This window comes from Cryptococcus neoformans, chromosome 10 (assembly GCF_000149385.1).
Source record: "Cryptococcus neoformans var. neoformans B-3501A chromosome 10, whole genome shotgun sequence".
NCBI lineage: Eukaryota > Fungi > Basidiomycota > Tremellomycetes > Tremellales > Cryptococcaceae > Cryptococcus > Cryptococcus deneoformans.
In genome coordinates this window covers 737,689-750,464 of record NC_009186.1, presented here as the reverse complement: position 1 = coordinate 750,464, position 12,776 = coordinate 737,689, and the positions used below count along the sequence as shown (strand labels likewise).

At 47.9% G+C, this 12,776-nt stretch overlaps 5 protein-coding genes across 5 annotated transcripts; 3 read left to right on the top strand and 2 right to left on the bottom strand.

Moving 5' to 3' along the window:
- Positions 1 to 326: 326 nt before the first annotated feature.
- Positions 327 to 1,324, top strand: CNBJ2250 (hypothetical protein; the record flags this gene model as incomplete). The annotated part of the gene is made up of 6 exons (XM_767856.1): positions 327 to 356; positions 433 to 496; positions 553 to 645; positions 708 to 785; positions 855 to 957; positions 1,006 to 1,324. The coding sequence occupies 6 exons, from the start codon at positions 327 to 329 to the stop codon at positions 1,322 to 1,324; spliced, it is 687 nt and encodes a 228-aa protein (XP_772949.1).
- A 306-nt stretch (positions 1,325 to 1,630) lies between these two features.
- CNBJ2240 (hypothetical protein) lies at positions 1,631 to 3,103 on the bottom strand (the record flags this gene model as incomplete). The annotated part of the gene is made up of 1 exon (XM_767855.1): positions 1,631 to 3,103. One exon carries the CDS (start codon positions 3,101 to 3,103, stop codon positions 1,631 to 1,633), a length of 1,473 nt encoding a protein of 490 aa, XP_772948.1.
- A 3,101-nt stretch (positions 3,104 to 6,204) lies between these two features.
- CNBJ2230 (hypothetical protein) lies at positions 6,205 to 7,312 on the top strand (the record flags this gene model as incomplete). Its single annotated transcript, XM_767854.1, has 4 exons — positions 6,205 to 6,259; positions 6,311 to 6,787; positions 6,838 to 7,253; positions 7,307 to 7,312. 4 exons carry the CDS (start codon positions 6,205 to 6,207, stop codon positions 7,310 to 7,312), a joined length of 954 nt encoding a protein of 317 aa, XP_772947.1.
- A 397-nt stretch (positions 7,313 to 7,709) lies between these two features.
- Positions 7,710 to 10,291, bottom strand: CNBJ2220 (hypothetical protein; the record flags this gene model as incomplete). Its single annotated transcript, XM_767853.1, has 8 exons — positions 7,710 to 7,793; positions 7,843 to 7,917; positions 7,976 to 8,058; positions 8,113 to 8,342; positions 8,392 to 8,722; positions 8,767 to 8,841; positions 8,891 to 10,215; positions 10,269 to 10,291. The coding sequence occupies 8 exons, from the start codon at positions 10,289 to 10,291 to the stop codon at positions 7,710 to 7,712; spliced, it is 2,226 nt and encodes a 741-aa protein (XP_772946.1).
- Positions 10,292 to 10,741: 450 nt separating this feature from the next.
- On the top strand, positions 10,742 to 12,659 carry CNBJ2210 (hypothetical protein; the record flags this gene model as incomplete). The annotated part of the gene is made up of 4 exons (XM_767852.1): positions 10,742 to 11,102; positions 11,151 to 11,230; positions 11,293 to 12,057; positions 12,117 to 12,659. 4 exons carry the CDS (start codon positions 10,742 to 10,744, stop codon positions 12,657 to 12,659), a joined length of 1,749 nt encoding a protein of 582 aa, XP_772945.1.
- Positions 12,660 to 12,776: the final 117 nt, after the last annotated feature.

Genomic DNA, 12,776 nt, shown 5'->3' with positions numbered 1-12,776 from the left:
ACAAGTCTCTTAGCAATATCTCCATGTCCAGTATCACGCCGTTGTCGGCAGGATCGGCGGACTTATCTTCGTACTCGTTGTTGGTGGTGGTGGCCGCTCGGTTCTTCCTCGGATGTCAACAATCGGGCCACGTGGAAAAGCATTGAAACAAAATCATGACGTGGAGCCTGTTGGTTGCGGTGTTCTATATCGGGCTCTTGTCGGCTGTTGGTCCGAAATCGCATCTTCTGCCCCAACATCAGGGGTGTTCTTGGTTTCGTGGCTTCGCTGTTGACTGCTCTTTCGTACGTTCATCTTCTATTTATCACAAAAAACCCACAAGTACCATGTCCAACTTTATCAAAGCAGGAAGGAAGGTAAGTGTTCTCATCGCCTGCAGTGTTGAGGTACATCTAAAGAAGTGAAGGTTGATTTCTATTTATCATCAATTAGATTGTCGCTATTGGTCGCAACTACGCTGATCACGCCAAGGAGCTTGGTAACGCCATTCCTAAGGGTGAGGTAGATACCTAAAGGACATCAATGCGCAACACTGACTTGATGAATGAGCAGAGCCTTTCTTCTTTTTGAAACCCACTTCTTCTTACCTTGTCCCTGACAATGGACCTGTTGAGATCCCTCGGGGGGTTATCGTGCATCATGAAGGTAGGCGGGAATAATATTCTTCTTACAATGAGAAATAGAGAGCTGATGGCGGTGCTATGTAGTTGAGCTTGGTGTTGTCATCGGTAAGAACGGTCGAGACATCTCCCCTTCTGCTGCCTTCGACCATGTTGCTGGATACTGTGAGTTCTGTCTAAAATATGAGGTTCCGGCTGTGCCGAGGAGATATTAATAGGCCTCTCTTTTTTTAGCTCTTGCTGTCGACATGACTGCCCGTAATGTTCAGGATAAGGCCAAGGCTAAAGGTTTGCCTTGGTCTGCTGCCAAGGGCTTCGATACTTTCTGCCCTATTGGGTGAGTCTTGATTTTCTTCAGTTTGGCCTTTCACTGAGCGATTTCCAGTCCTTTCATTCCCAAGCACTTCATTGCCGATCCTACTAAAGTCGGCCTCCATTTTTCGGTCAACGGTACTGTTAAGCAGTCTGGCCTCACCTCCGACATGATCTTCGACATTCCCCAGCTCATTGCATTTGTCTCTGGTATCATGAAGCTTGAAGAAGGTGACTTGGTACTTACTGGAACCCCTAGTGGGGTGGGAAAGATTAAGAGGGGGGAAATTTTCGAGGCGAAGTTGACTTACCCTGGATTAGATGGTGAGGTCTTGAGCAAGTATGAAATCGAATGCGTGGAGAGGCAAGGAGGTTACGAGTTTATGCCTTAAACAGCGTTGTAAATGGAAGTGGCGCACTGGTGTGTGTGGCTGTATGTAATGCTAGACGTAACAAGAGCAAATATGGTGCACAGCTCAAGACTAATTCATGTATATATATATAAAGCAATAAATACCGTCATTTAAATCGTTTAAACGACCTCGTTTCTTTCGTCTTTTCATTACAATTCGTCAAGATCCTAACAGCACGGACTAATAGTGAGTAATTAAAAGGGAATATGTAGGTCGTACAACTCAAAAAAAACAAAGAACCGGGATAATTAACAAACATTTCAACGTGCTTTTTCGTGGATCCTCTCAGACTATCAGCCCAAACCACTCCACCGGCAAAGCCATCCTTTCCGGCAACTTCCTAGAACTGCCATTTCCAGTACTACAGCTACCCAAGCTGCTATGACTGGAATCACTCTTGACAGACCATTTCCCACTCGCCGGGCTCTCGCTCCTTGAAAGGTAAGCCAAGAAGGAGTGGTCTCCCGCCAATGACCTAGGCGAGATGCGGCCTTCTTCCCTCCTCAGAGGGATCTGAGAGTGAGGGTGGGGACGAGATGGCTTGCGTGGAGCATAGGGCGCTGAAGGGCGCTTAGATTTCTTCTCTGGCGTGTGAAGAGAGCCGCCGGGCGAGAGAAGATCAGAGCGGTTAGTTGGAAGAGGGAACTGAAGAGGCTTGGTCTCAAACTCGCCGTCATGCGAAGCACAAGAGAAGGAGTCCGTAGCCGCAGCTTCACCACAAGAAGAAAGAAGATCTTCGAGTGCAGAAACTAAATCAATGTTCTCGCTAATGGGAGACTGATGACTATCCGTGAATGAATTGTGATCCCTGATCGAAGTAGGAGTGGTCGGAGTGACAACTTTGATTTCTATGTCCTCGGCTTTGCGAAACTTAGTAGCCCAGTCGTTGGAAGACATGATGGGCAGTGGGGGCATGAGGTTGCTACCAGTGGTGGATGAAGTGCTCCGAGGAGTAAGAATCTCTGAGGAGGCAGTCGTACTGGCGGAGCTGACCGGGTGGGCACTAAGAGTGGGGGTGACAGCAGAAGAGGTTGTAGAAGATTGAGGAAGATTAAATCGAGTGTTGAGGGTGAGAGGTGGGGGAGCTCGACGAGCACGAGAGAAAGCTTTGTTATCTGGCAAAGACGGAGAAGTAGTGAACAACGATTGAGGGATAGTTCCGCTGACATCGGCCATCGCCATCTCAAAATCGTCATCGTTCTTGCCGTCGTTGGAAGGAACGTGAGACCAGCACAAGAAGGGGTCTTCGTTTTCCAAATCCATCAAAGGAGTCACAACGGGCCTTTCATCACTACCGGTGCTTGACCAAGAAAGGCGATGTAATCGTCTGTTGGACTCAGGGCTAGGTGTTTGCAAAATGGTCACGTCCGCATCGGTGATCATGGATTCATTGTAAGCGTCCTCAGAGAATTCGACTTCGTTTCGACCTGGTGTGAGGCAGAGTGCTTCGCTAGACGCAATAGCTGATGGGCAACTGTAGATGGATCCCTCATTTGCAAGTGATTCTACGTCTATCGCTTCATGCCTTTGGAATTCTCTCTCAGTTTCGGGAATCTCACAGACAGTGAAAAGGCCACATTGGGAAGGCTCTTTCATGGCAATATGGCGGCCAAGCTTTTTAGTGGCCTGTTTGGGTGAGTGTGGTGCACGGCCGAGGGGGGCCGAAGGGGAGGTAGGGAGAGAAGGTGACTGGAAAAAGAAGGTGGCGAGGTTGGTTGAGGTTTCCTCGGAATATGAAAAGGAGAAAACGGAGGACATGTTGTGGTTGCTATTAACACGAGTCAATAATCTACCCATTTAAATCAGACCTAGTGGGACTTACTAAGTAACGCTTTTATGCCAAAATATATAACTTCGATTAGACTGAAAGGGATGCAATGGGAGAACCAAAGCGATGGATGACGTGAGAACGTTGAGTTGAGATGATGAGACACAGTAGAGTTTGTGTACGAATATGGTTGACTATGGAATCGCTTGTGGGAGCAGATAGGATAGATAAGCGACAATCGTTGGGGTAATGAAAGAAATGAAGTTAAAGATGGACAACGTGAAGTTAAAGATGGACAACGGAGGGAGGATTATATGGGAAAGAACTTGTCGCTCGTATAAGTGATGTGATAAAGGTAAAAACACACTCGAAACGTGATGAAGCCAAAGAACAATAAGGACTATGAGTCGGTATTCCGAAGGAAGCCGGGAAAGGTGTGATGGATGGATCCTCTAGGGGAAGAAAGAAAAATTCTATTGTTCTTCGCGACAACTTTTTTATTGTCTTTTGTAGTCTCGCGGGCGGATGGATATCTTCATTGTTTTTCTTCGGGAAAAAAAAGGAAGACGGCTTTGCGTTCGGGCGACATACCAGGTACAATACCTGCCGCGGGCGTTAATGACTTTTAGCTGTGATAGTTAGTACCATCGTTGCTGGTAGGTGCTCTTTGAGCTTTGACACGATCAGATGGGTGATGGGCGGGGAAGAGAAAAAAAGAAATTCAACTCGCCTTAGTCTCGGTGCTCCTGCGCCATGCATGATAGCCGCGTATGCTTTGCTTTTAAAAGATCGATTTGATGCATGTCTGGCGCTTTGTCTGCCTGATTACTAAGGGACGAGAAGGCAAAAGGACGACATGATGAGGCCGGAAGGAAAGAGCAGCGAGAGATGGAGAGCGAATGAAGGAAGGGCGCGAAGAACAAGTAAACGCACAACGGAAACGCGGGCACCGGGCGGCCTGTGGGCCAGGGGTGAATCAGGCACCGGTTTAATGGGCGCAGCATGGCCAGGGACCAGGGCAGGTCCCGAGGAGATAAACTGAAAGCTCAGAGATGGTTCTTCATACGTAGCTGATAGCTTTGATTGCTACTGATTGCCCATTTTTCTGTCCTTTGCACAGTCATCAGTCCGCGATGAAATTATGTAGTGCCCCCCCATATCATGGAGAGTTGATTTTTGCTGCCAATTACCTATTAGCTCCGGAAAACAGTAACCAGTGTAGGTTGAGGAATGGTCATTCACAGACGAACCATATTCTTACACAGCTCGCCGTAAGTGAGTATGTCGGATGTAGTAGGAGATATAGATAGCGTTTTCCATCATTTCGCTGTTGATGTGGCTAATCTTTTCCATTCCATGTTCTATGGCCACGAACCGCGACGCGTCGTCTCTTTTCTCTTTTTTTATTCCCATGATGATAAGCTTTTTGTTTTTGTCTTGTTGTTTTTTTTTGTTCTTTTGTTCTTTGTTTTGCATTTTATATACCGACGATTGTTCTATTAGACTTCCCAACCAAAGAGCTGAGGGAGGAGAGATTTTTATGCGATGTGTGTAGTACGATTTGTGTCATACTCGCTTCTTGCGATATCACATAGCATTCATTATTGTTATAACTCATATTTATCAGTCCCTGTTCCCTGGCGCACCTTCTGTCCTCTTCTCTGACTATTATTTCTGCTTTCTGCCTTCTATAATCCATGCCGAACTGCCTAAGAGCATGTGCAGAAGGGGGAGATATAGCTCTGCACTTTGAATTTTTTGTAGTCTATTGGCCAACAATCAACGACCAACCAGCGGCCGGCAAGCAAGCTATACATGTGTCATGCGTCAGGTGTTTAGATCCCTATTGCCCATCATGTTTTATGGTTTGGTGTTTTGATGCGTTGGGCGTTGGTCGGTGACGCGTAGCGATGATGTTTGATGTTCTATGTTCCCGCCTCCCGACTCCCGACGCTCTGGCCTCCAACCTATTGATGGATACAGAGGATGGGAAAGGACGGGGATGTCCCCAACGGAGGACAGTTGTTTGTGTATAAGCTTGCTTTGTGTGTTGTTGTCCAATACCGGTTGTGTAGCTCCATTAGCTGGCAGCGAGTAGAAAGCGTCATCGACTTACACTTCTTACTTGTATGAGATGGCCGCTACTTGTTAACATAACAACAAATTATTAGTGTGGTGTGTGTAGTCTGCAGCTTGTAAATACTTAATAATTGTCAGATTTCTTTTTGAGCGTTTCTTTGCTCACCCGAGGGGCCTGTTTCAGGGATTTTAGGGGGCAACCTCTAGACTAAATTCCCATGGTCTGCGCATCATAGCGCTTGGAAACTTGTTTGCAAGGTGCGAATAGCAGACAGCTAGACATACAGTCTATCGCACCCATGGATCGACATGCAAGATTTGATGTCTAGAAACCCTACTTACATATGATGGCTTGCTTTTTGAGATGAGCAGATCTTCGAGGCGGACGACGGCACCCCTCCTTTTTCCTTACTTTTCACAAGCCAGTGACCGGTATCCAGATCGCTTCTATTACGTATATATTTCTTAGCTATCAAGAGCCCCTTTTAGTATTACAACTCTCATCAAAGGGAACGATGATATATGGTTTTGATGAGTTGTCGTCCGTAGTTCTGATTAATATTGATGTTGTCGGACAACATCTCAATCGAGATTCTGGACCGTTGCTGACGGTCGTCGACACGAAGAGTGAGTGGTTAATGTGAGACATGAGCGGGGGGACCCGTTACTCACAACGATCCATAGCATCACCTTATAATCGATTTTAACGATGATTGACTTTCGTTATCTACCGCTTCGTTGCCTCTACGTATAATAAGCCTTTGTGTACGTTGTACGGGCTACGTACGAGCAGTCACTCCCGACATTTTCTGCCACATTGATAAACGCGTCGCGCCGACGCGATTATTTGGGATTTGGCGGATTTATGTCAGGCACCGACGCGCGAACATCACAGCAGTCGACTTCATCGTGTCCGTCGCGACTATTGACTCGTACGGTCAACAATATTTTACGTCTTTCATTCACTATCGAGCGTCTCCTCTAGCCAAGTAGACCTTCAACATAGATCATAATGACAGCAACAATCGACGACCAGGAAAAGAACCAACGATCTAACCCGGACCACGGTGTGTGACTAAATGTCGTGCTTTCTTGCATTGCGCTAACATGTCTGTCAGAGGAATATCAGTACCTCGATCTCATTAGGCGAATCATTAACGTAGGAGAGGTTCGGCCAGACCGTACCGGTACAGGAACTGTTGCTCTCTTTGCTCCTCCTTCTTTCCGCTTTTCCCTCGCCGACAACACCCTTCCTCTTCTGACGACGAAACGCGTCTTCCTTCGCGGTGTCATTGCCGAGCTTTTGTGGTTCGTTTCTGGCTGTACCGACGCCAAAATGCTCTCTAGCCAGGGTGTAGGGATCTGGGATGGTAATGGAAGCAAAGAATTCCTGGAGAAGGTCGGACTTGGCCACAGAAGGGAAGGTGATCTGGGACCTGTATACGGGTTCCAGTGGAGACATTTTGGTGCCGAGTACACTGATGCCGACGGAGACTACAAGGGCAAAGGAGTCGACCAATTGCAAAGGGTAATCGACACTATCAAGAACAACCCAACTGACAGACGGATTATCTTATCGGCTTGGAACCCAAAGGGTCAGTAATTTTGCCAACTCCCTGTGAAATTCTCTGCTTAAAATATATAGATCTTCCCCTGATGGCTCTTCCGCCCTGCCACATGTTCTGCCAATTCTTCGTCTCACTTCCTCCTGCTGATTCACCGGGTTCCAAGCCAAAACTTTCTTGCTTGATGTATCAGAGGTCTTGTGACTTAGGCCTTGGTGTCCCATTCAACATTGCGTCTTACGCACTGCTAACCCATATGATTGCCCTCATTACCGACACCGAACCGCATGAGTTTATTTTACAAATGGGAGATGCGCATGTGTACAGGGATCATGTTGAGCCATTGAAGACGCAACTGGAAAGGGAGCCTAGAGATTTCCCCAAGTTAAAATGGGCTAGGAGCAAGGAAGAAATTGGAGACATCGATGGTTTCAAGGTTGAGGACTTTGTGGTTGAGGGATACAAGCCATGGGGGAAAATCGACATGAAGATGTCTGTAAGTACAGATATTTATCAGACTATCCCTGTAACTAATGATGGCAATGTCAGGCTTAAATCAAGCCCTAGATCCATTACCTTTCATTGCGGCATGTTTTGCTTTCTAGATGTTGTTCAGATTCTATGCACTGGTATCATAATCACAAGTAATGCTGTACAACAATTTATTGCTACAAATATGAAAATCCTTCGCGCGGAATCATTTTCTAAGCGTGACTCTTGGAGGTGGCAGCATTGATGATGTCCTCTCGGCCGCGTATGTCTTCATCCTTTGTGATTTGTCATTGTCGTCAGTTCACAGTTTCAACCTGACAGGTGGTCTAGTGCTTACAGCTGTCTAATAGTGGACACTATGTCCACAGCCTGTCTTTGGTTCTCTGCTTCAAATTCATATCTCTTCTGGGCACCATCTCTCCATACGTTTATCTTGAAACCGCCTCCTCGCCCTGTAAGTTTACATGCAGCTACTAAGGATATGTGGAAGGAGGTCGTTTTCATAGAATCGAAGAATGCGCGGGACTCGGAGGGCATGATCTAACTACGGTATCAGAAAGCGGACACGTGAAGTATACAAAAAATAAACTCACATGAATATAGTCTCCGTCAATCGCCAGTACACGCTCGTGTCGGCCAATAGCAATCTTGCGTTGCACTGTGTATTTCTAAAGATAGATCAGGCCTAATGAGCACCGAGAGTTCCATAACTGTCACAACACTCACTTTATATGTCTGCGTGAAGTCTGAAAGACCAGGACCAAATCTTTGTATTGGTGCAAGCTCCGACTGCCTCTTGAAGATGGAAGCTGTAGCCAGCCGTCGCCTTTAGTTGATTTCAATTATCGACTTTGTGAACTTACCTGATGGATCCCCTCCCCGTCGGTCTTCGATCCTTAAGCCGTGCTCCATCGCCCATTGTCTTCTTACTAACGCAAGATCCGTCTGAACTCCCAAACTCGCAACAGTTCTGTCAAGCGGTAAAGCCAACGTCAGATCAGCCAAGCACAGTACCCAATCCGTAGCAGGCATCTGCAAACGCTTTTTCTTGCAGAGAACCTCGGTAAGATCTGCTATATACATATCCGCAGGTCTGCCAGAGATCATCAATAGCAATTCCTTATGAAGTCGCAAGTACCTACACATTGATGGTAGTGGTAAAGTGCACGTCTGCACTTGCTGTAACTCTAACTCTCAGTCTCACGACATCGCTTTGGGTCGAGCTTAACCCCACTGTAGAGCCCAAGCCTCTTCCCTGCCCCATATTAGCTGCGGTAACAGTAGTCGAGAGGGGTGCAAATTCGGGGGATGAGAAAGAAGACGCGGCGCTTCCTCCTTGGTTGGACTGTGGCAGCGCGAGGCTGGGTCGAGGGGCAGCTGCCGTTTGTACCATAGGACGTGCTGAGAAAGGAACAGCAAGGACACGGGAGGGGCGACGAGTAATAGTGGGTGCCTTTAAGACGTTTTGTTGTACTGCAATACACGTCAGCGGGTTTTAATCAATGTCGACTACTTACTTTGGTTTTCTGTGGCTTCAACTATGGCAAACTGTCCATACGAAAACTTCGATATCTTGCTCTCTCGGTCAAGCGCTGTCATAGATATTAATATGATGATTTCTCGTCTTGGACTAAGACTTACGTGGGAAATCTTCGTCGACTTCTCCATCGTCTTCGACGATTCGCAATCCCCATCCAACAGTACTCCATCTTTCCTCTTTATGACCTTCCTCTTCTAGCTTCGGCTCCCTTCCATCATCCCAGTACTTCCAGAGCCCAAATCCAGTAACCTCTTCTACAGTGGCATCCTTTCTCACCTTAGCGACCACAGGGTGTCCAGGATTCTTAGAATGTGGGAAGTACAGTTCGAGAGACACAGATGGCACACCTGGAGGGGCTGCGACAGTAGAATAAAGAGAGTAAAATGGGTTGATAGTAGTTGCGGGGATAGGGGAAAGGGGTCCAGAGGAATCGTGGGGTGCAGTGGATACTATATGCGGTATGAATTTGTTCAAAGCAGCTGTGAGAGCGGAGGGCTGCGAAGGAAGACTCTGGCCTTGAGGAAGAGGTACCGGAGAGAAGTCAAGGTGCTCCATTGTGCTTACAGTATCGACAGAAGCTCTCTTTGAGTCGGGAACAGCGGTTGCTTCTCTACCGCCTTCCCTGACATCTGCCTCGGCAGCTTCCTCTTCGTCTACATCGCTTCCTTGATCTTCTAGACCACCCACCAGACGACCTTCAACCGTTTGCGTCCCAGTTGTGGGTTCTATTCCTATAGATGAACCCCTATCTTCCGGAGTAGCCATTGTGAGTACCCCATCTTGGCCCAAACCGGACCCATTTGACATCTGACTAGACGACAACGCTCGATGTAATAGGCCCCCGGGCGCATTTACCCCAAGATCTCTTCCGGTGCTGAGCATACTCGAGGTTATATGCTTTGGGGACCCTTGTAACGGCGCAGGAGCAGGAGCAGAGTCTGCCCTTGGCCTTCCTGAAGGTGAGAAAACATCTCCAGCGGTAGTTACCTCTGGCAGTCTGCTAAAAAGTTCTTTGCCTTTGGACGTGGGAGACTGGGGAGCGGTGATCGAGTTGTAAGAGTCGGCTCTAGCAGCTTGTCCTCTCCTCGATTCTCCCGGAACTGCATGCCGACCAGATACCCTCATGCCTGCCCCTCCTATCTTTCCTGGGCCCATAATAGTCTGAGTATAATTCAAACCACTTCCTCTACGTGGTTCTTCTGCATCACCATTCCTCATTCCAGGGGCCGAACCGGAGAGATATCCTTCTTCTAGTGGTGGGGAATCAAGTGCCCGTTTAATTTCTGGCCACCGTTCGATGTCCGACAATCCAGAAGCATTGATGTAAGGGTTCGCAGCAAAGGCAGGATCGAGGGAGATGATGCGAGGAGTTATATGGTCGTCTGTTGTTCGGAGGGATGACAAACGTATTGCTTGCAGCATGTAACTGTAGATAGTCTCGTTAGACCCATTACAATATGACAATCTAATAACACTCACTCCACGTCAGATATCATAGCCATTTTGAAGGCTTCAATGTTCGCTCAAAGCGAAGTCCCTAGGAGAAGCGGAATGGCCTGTCCTTTGTGGTAGATTCACATGATTTAGAAAACGTCTGAGGAGTGCTAAGATCAACTCACCCCTCTTATCTCTCCTTTATATTGTTAGGTCTAATCAATAATTATTACAGAGCTGACTCTCATCTAATAACAATCGAGCTGACACTACTCGAGTACTCGTACTCCCCACACAAGTCCAAGATCAGATCGCGAGGAAGTAATTAAGTATAGTACGAGTAGTGGAAGAAGAAGTCACTGGTCGGCCCCCGCCGTTGTTTGTTGCTTTAAAGTGGAAGCATAAATAAATATACCACCTCCACTCTTTGTGCCTGGATTGGCTTCTGCTGCCAGAATTTCAACTACAGGATTCATTGAACGCTTTTTACAGCTTCACCATTGAAAAGCCCGGAAACCATGTCTGGAACACTTATTTCTTCCCTCGTATGGGTTCCCAGAGGCCGTGCGGCGGAAAAACCCAAAAAGTATCAGCTCGATGAAGACGAGATCGAACGTGTAGGCAAGCTCGGCGGGCCTGGTGTTCTCGAACAGCTCAAGAGTGAGATAGCGGCTGTGGAGGATGGTGAAGAGATGGAAGGCGGTGATGAGGAAGAGGACTGGGAGGACGAGGATGACGAAGAGGGTAATGAGGAGGCAGACAATGACGATGACGACGAGAAGATGGATGAAGACAAGGAGCCCGAGAAGCCATTTGACCCTAATGACCTATCAGCTTTCAAGATGGACGAATACGATGAAGAGGAGTCCAAAGGCGTTGGTAAGTATTTATCGTATGTATCAATTAGTTTAAGCTGACCGAATGCAGCGATGGGTGCTTTCGCCAACATCAAAGGTCTGACATATTATCGCGACAACGAGGAAGATCCATATATCACCCTCAAGGAGGTTCGTGTCTTGCTGCTGATGATACTACCGACAATTGCCCATCGGCTAATTCGTTTTAACAGGATGAAGAAGAAAACGAGGACGAGGAGCTTGTTCTCCTCCCCACAGATTCTATGATTATCTCTGCCCGAACGACCTCCGACCTCTCATCCCTCGATTTCCATGTCTACGCCGATGTCGACGAGAACCTTTATGCGCACCATGACCTTATGCTTCCTGCCTTCCCCTTGTGTGTGGAATGGCTAGACTTCTCTCCTGGTCCTGATGCCAACGGTGCTGCTCCCGAAGGCGCTAAGCCCGGTAACTACGTCGCTGTTGGCTCTTTCGACCCCAGTATTGAAATATGGGATGCCGACCTCGTTGATGGTCTTTATCCCCGGGCTATCCTCGGCCCATCACCTTCGCTTGAAAAGCCAGAGGCCAAACCCCTTGGTACCGGTAAGAAGAAGCGAAAACAAATGGTACAGCCTGCTGCCAACGCCGACTACCATGTCCAGCCCGTGCTTTCTCTTTCCTGGACACCCAATCACCGAAACCTGCTCCTTTCCGGTTCTGCCGACGGTACTATCAAACTTTGGGATTTGACTCGTGAATCACCCATGGGTGCTATGCGCAGCTGGGACAAGGTCCATGGTGGTGAAAAGGTTCAGGCTGTGGAGTGGAACAGGAGCACCGTCGGCGGTTTGGACAAGGTCTGCCTGAGTGCAGGTTATGACAGGACGGTCAAGGTTTGGGATGGGCGAGCGGTGGACGAAGCTATCGGATTGCAAGTCGCTAGTGACATTGAGTGTGTCAGATGGGACCCATGGGAGCCTTACTCTTTCTACGTACGTTAAGCTCATCCCGAGCTAGAGTATCAGCGTGACTAACTTAGTACATTGTCTAGGTTTCTTTGGAGAATGGTCTCATTCTCTCTTACGACTCTCGAGTGCTCTCATCCTCCAAATCGTCATCTCTTGCTACAGGCTCCTCCAAGTCCTCTGGCTTCCTTACTACCGCTCAACCTAAATTCACCCTCTCTGCGCACGATGGTCCTGCTTCTGCTCTTGACATCAATCCCCACATCCGCGGGTGTATCCTTACTGCGGGCATGGACAAAACTGTCAAAATTTGGAACGTCCAAGACGAGGAATCTGAAGGTATTCCCCGCCGCAAGAGGGAAATCAATCTTGCCACCTCACGAGACCTTGGCCTTGGTAGGGTCTTCGCCGCCCGATGGTCACCTGATCCCGAGACACCACTTACAGTTGCGGCAGCCGGTAGCAAAGCGACTTTGCAAGTGTGGGACGTGGCCTCCAACCCCGGAGCAAGAAAAGCGTTCGGTGAGAGGCTGAGAAGACATGGGCGGGAGTTAGGTGAGATCAAGAAGGGTGGCGGTATTGTGGCTGTTGACGGAGGTGAAGAGGAAGAATCTGAGGGAGAAGAGTAGATGACTTAGAAACTGATGACTGATGATGTGTATGCAATCTCGTGCTTGCTTGCATGTTGGAGTCTCTGGCATCATTCCATTATGGCTTAAAAACAATGTAAAGTAACTTTTTGGCGT